The sequence below is a fragment of the Myotis davidii genome, unplaced genomic scaffold, assembly GCF_000327345.1.
Source record: "Myotis davidii unplaced genomic scaffold, ASM32734v1 scaffold2798, whole genome shotgun sequence".
In the NCBI taxonomy this organism is placed as follows: domain Eukaryota; kingdom Metazoa; phylum Chordata; class Mammalia; order Chiroptera; family Vespertilionidae; genus Myotis; species Myotis davidii.
Genome location: NW_006289553.1, coordinates 317,538 through 322,401, shown reverse-complemented (window position 1 = coordinate 322,401; position 4,864 = coordinate 317,538). Strand labels below are relative to the sequence as shown.

General features: G+C 56.1%; 1 protein-coding gene and 1 long non-coding RNA gene across 2 annotated transcripts in view; both read left to right on the top strand.

The window, feature by feature from the left end:
• Positions 1-1,732, top strand: part of RCOR1 (REST corepressor 1) — a 43,864-nt gene extending 42,132 nt beyond the window's left edge. The window contains exon 10 of the mRNA XM_006761991.2: positions 260-1,732. Within this exon, the coding sequence (XP_006762054.1) occupies positions 260-301 (42 nt within the window). The 3' untranslated portion in view covers positions 302-1,732. The remainder of the gene's footprint in view (positions 1-259) is intronic.
• A 524-nt stretch (positions 1,733-2,256) lies between these two features.
• The window catches only part of LOC107182824, a 20,964-nt gene continuing 18,356 nt past the window's right edge, over positions 2,257-4,864 (top strand). The window contains exon 1 of the long non-coding RNA XR_001513572.1: positions 2,257-4,806. This is a non-coding gene — a long non-coding RNA (uncharacterized LOC107182824). The remainder of the gene's footprint in view (positions 4,807-4,864) is intronic.

Sequence of the window (4,864 nt, the reverse complement as noted above, 5' to 3'; positions counted from 1 at the left end):
ATCCACATGCGGATCTTTGGCTCCTTGAGTGTGGCTCTTCCTAAGCCTTAGGAGTACCCTAATTAAGTTAATAACAATGTACCTGCCTATATAGTTTAAGTTTAAAAATTTGGCTCTCAAAAGAAATTTCAATCGTTGTACTGCTGATATTGGGCTCTGTTGACTAATGAGTTTGCCGACCACTGGCCTAGTTCAAAGGTCAGCACGCAGCCACTGAGCCACGCCAGCCGGGCTGATTCTTTTGTTCTCCTTTCCTCAGGCTGCTTCTGTACTTGACGTCAGATATGCATCTGCCTCCTGAGAAACGCAGGCAGCTTCCGCACATGGTACGGGCGTCTGTGTTCCCGGACATCAGGTATGACAAGGCTTCACCTAGCCATCTGCTCACATCTGTGGACAAGCAGCTATTACCAAAAACAGCAACACTTCCGGTCCTGTGCTACATCTGCCTTAATTCTTTGCTCGTTTCTCCATGTTGACGCCACTTCCCAGAGAGCTCCGTGCATCTCGTGCAGACTACGTGCTGGGATCTCGGGGCTGCACGGCGCCCTGGCCCTGGGGCCGCTTCCCCAGGCAGAGCTCCGGGCCCCCATGGCAGCTCTCCCCATCCGTCCACAGCTTCCGAGCAGGTGGCCGACTGGAAGGCGCGCCTCTTCCTGCATGGCCTGGATCGCTCTGTGCATCATGTCGTTCTCAGCAACTGGACCTGTTGGCCTTCTGGGGGGTCTCCGGTTCCGTTCGGAGGCTCCCACCTGAGATCATGTTTCTGGATGTCACCGTGTGTGCAGACTGCACTGTCCCCTTCATCGTGCCAAACGCCCCGATTCGATCCTGTTCCCCGGAGCAGGTGCAATGATGGCTGATGAATCTAGTTGGCGTTGTTGACCTCTCCTCCTGCCTTCCCGGCTGGTAGAAAGCTGGTTCGCAGCAGCTCTCTTTGAACACGTAGCTTAAAAGGAACGTGGGCTCCATCCTCTGCCTTCAGCTCTCAGCATCGCAGCCCCAGGATGGGTGCCGCCCTCTTTTCCCGGCTCCCCCCAACCAACTCCAGGAGATTTGGTCCGTGCCCTGCACTGGTGCTTGTACACTTGGACTTGGTGCCTTCTCCTCGGGCCGCGCATTCTCAGTCCCGTTTCTGCTTCAGTGTCGTAGCTCTTTCACGTCCATTGCTTGCCAAAGATGACACCACCGGATGTGAGAGCCGCCGCCGGCCTGCAGGGGCAGGCTTCGATGGCAGGCAGTCCACACGGGAACAGTAGCCGGGAGGGTTTCTAAAAGTGCACGTTGCTCCCCTCCTCCTGGGCAGCCTGGCTTCTCCCTGTCACTCCACACCCCTTGGTCCTCCGGCCCCCATGAGGCCACACGGCCCCGCCCTCTCCCACAGCACAGCACAGAGCGAGGCGGGAGCAGGTGGCTGGTGCTGATGAGCCCATGGCGAGAGCACACAGCCCGCAGTGGGTGCACTGCCCCTGGTTGGCCTGGGAGCGAGTGAAACTTGTAATGAGCGTCCTGAGGCTCCCAGCGTCGCTGCTGCCCTGCCGACCGGAGCTGCTGCGGGCTGTGGGGAGCCCGGCGGCCGAGCCGCTGCAGGGGCTTCCTGTGGCCGTCCTCCCGCCATGTGAACACTTTCCTGCTTTCAATACCAAAAAAGAGAAGTGCGAGGCTTTAAGGCGCGGAAGCAATTCTTAAGAATTTGAAATATGCAATTAAAATTGGATGTGTTTTGACGCAAGCACCTTGCCTTTTTTAAGTCAGCTGATTTTAGGAAGAGGGTCAGCTAGAATCATAGCTTGTTTGGAATTGGACCTTTTGTTTAAAGGAACCTGGACAATGGTTGTTCGGAAAGGGCAGTAAGATGGGACTTTCTGAGCTCACCGCCTCTGTCCCTGCACTGGGAATCCGCGCAGGTGAGGGCAGTCGGGAGGCAGAGGGCAGTCCAGCCACGGTCCTGCCTGGGCAGGGAGCGAGATAACACTAGGAACCACCCACGCTTGGTTTTCTCCGCATCGCAATCCTGCTGTGTCATTGCAAGCGCAGGGGACCATGGGGAGGGGTCATACTTTTGCACATTGCAGTGAGGGACACAGCCTGGGCAGGGGCTTTAGGCTCCTTGCTGCTTCTCATGGTGTTCCTCCTCCCTGACCTCCCTCCTCCCGGCCTCCCTCCTCCCCGACCTCCCTCCTCCCCAGCCTCCCTCCTCCCGGCCTCCCTCCTCCTCGGCCTCCCTCCTCCCTGATTTCCCTCCTCCCGGCCTCCCTCCTCCCCGGCCTCCCTCTTCCCCAGCCTCCCTCCTCCCAGCCTCCTTCCTCCCGACCTCCTTCCTCCCGGAGACAGCAGGGGCCTCCTGCAGGGGCTCTCCCTCTGCCGGCAGGTTGTCCTCCCCTTGGCCCAGGCTGTGTTCCTTGGGAACTGGTCCCTGACCGCAGGGAGCTCGGTGCCCGTCCTGCAGCGAGGCAGGGCCAGGTCTCAGCCTGCTCAGCACCACGTGCTCTTTGGTCTTCACCGGCTTCGGCACCACCGCACTGGTCTTCCTGCCGGCACCACAGCTGACACGGGCTCTGTCTCAGAGGAAAAGGGGCCGTGCTTTCCACTGGCCAGAAGGAAGAGACGCCGTCTTGGCCTGGCTGCTCCCGCCCGTGTCGCCCCTAAGAGAGCACCGTGTGCTCCGCTGTTCTTACACTGTCTTTGCAATGATGTAAATGCAAAAAGCCACCTGGCTGACAGCGAGTGACTGGTCTTACCGATGTGAAGGCCTTTTAAACATATCAAGACTCCGGTGCATCACAGGTGTGCGTGGGGTGGGAGGCCAGGGGCTGTGTTCCCTCAGCTTTGTCTTAAAGAGTATCAATGTGAATGTCATAATTATATCTATTTTTGTGGAAGATTTCTCCTAAGTATAAGTTATTGTGCAAAATATAGTACCATTGAAACAAATGATAGTTTTAGTTTAGAAATCCTAAAAGATATAAATTGTATTACATATGCATTAAAAGTTTGTTTTATTTAATTTTATGTAGCTGTGTAAAGTGTTAGGTAAAGTTTTTCTCACTTCTCCATTGAAACACCTTGTTACTTGAATGTCGTGCTGGCTGGTTTGAAACAGTGATCAGTTCTGTAATGCAGTTCTTACCCAGGAAGCCGCCGCCTCTGGGACTGGTGAGCGCGGCCAGGAGCCGAGGTCGGGCGGCACCGCTGAGCGGGCTCGCTGTGTGTGCCACCCCGACGCCAGTCCCGTGAAATGCTTTGATAGTTTTTAACCTGTAAGACCCTTTGATGCTCACAGACCTCTGATCAGAACGTGAGCATGAGAACACAGTTGGTTTACAGCTTGACTCTGCAGGACAAAGTAAGCAGTTTCCTGCGTGTGTAAAGTTTCCTCACATGTCACGCGCCTGTGAGTGTGCTCGTTGTCACTTTACATTCCTACTCCCCCTGTTTTCGTCTTTCTGAATATCACATGTACTGTCGGTATAACCGTGCACCAAAAATAAGCCGCCAGTGCGTCCCACTGGCCGGACCTGCCGGGGCACAGGCGGTGGAGCTGCCTTCCTCTAGCCCCTTGCTGAACCCTAGGACCCAGGATTCAAGCTTTTGTTCTGTTTTTCTGCATTATTTTATTTATATTCATATCTGAATCCCAAATTTATAAAACAGCTCTACACCTGTATTCCACAACTAAACATGACACTTCCTTAAGTTATTACCGTCACGCCATCGATGAGTTCGTTTTCAAGCCACGAACCATGTGCCAGAGGGTCTTTCCTCTGCTTTGCAGGTAACGGCATTGCCACCAACTGTGTTCTTCGTGGTTTGGCCCTTTGGCCAAAAAGGCGTATAGGTCTTGTTTCAGGTTCATTGTAGGATGACGGAGAGCAGCGATTTCAGTGGTGGCTCCCCGTCTGCCTCGGGAGTCCTGAAGGCTTCTTGTCCTTTTCCGGCTCCATATGGAGCGTAGCACCGCCCTCGGCCCAAGCGGAGCGACCCGCCCAGAGCAGAGAGCGCCCTTGGCTGCTTCGCTAGCTTCCCTCCCACCAGCCAGACCGTCCCGCTGGGCTCTGCTCCGCTCGGGCCCTTGTTTCCCGAATGAGAAGGGGCTGGGGCTCCTTCCTCGGTGGCGGAGCCTCATTGGACCCCATCAACCGCTCGTGCACCCTTCACACGGACTTGGTTTTTATCGTCAGGAGCCGAAAGGTTGGTCTTTGAAACACCTAATAGTTCCCTTATCTTACCCAAAAAATTTCAAAATATGCAACAATATAAAATTCCAGTTTTTCATCCCTGGAATAAATGTAATTACAGATGCCTCACACTGTTCTGGGAATAATTCCCACGCCTCTGGACCATGACGTTTTCCCTCCGCTGTTGTCTTCCCAGAGGATGTCTGTCCACGCAAACACGGTTCCCTCGTCCCCCTCCAGGACACGCTTCACCGCCCTCCGCGCAGCCCGCTCTGGAGACGCGCTGGACTGGGAGGCCCGGGCCAGTGCACACGGCTGGGCGCCATCAGGACCGCGTCTTCTGACACTTGTGGGTGTACGCGCTCAGTCCTGGAGGAAGCAAGTGGTGGCAGCGGGTCTAGGGCCTCGAGGCTGAGTGATCCGCGCTGGCTCCCCCGCACCGGCCTGGGCAGACTGCAGGGCCCGGGGTTCTGGAGGTTGGGAAGGTGGTTCCCTCCTTCCTCAGGGAGGGCAGAGCCCCCACTTCTTCCCACCCCATCTGCTTGGCGGCTGCCCCACCCCTACCCTCACCCCCAGGCACTCCTAAAGCCCAGACTCCAGCTTTTAATCATGTGCAGCTTTGCCTCATGTGAGGCCCAGCAGCGGGCACCCCTGCGCCCGCGCCCGCCTTTCCTCACCAGACGAAG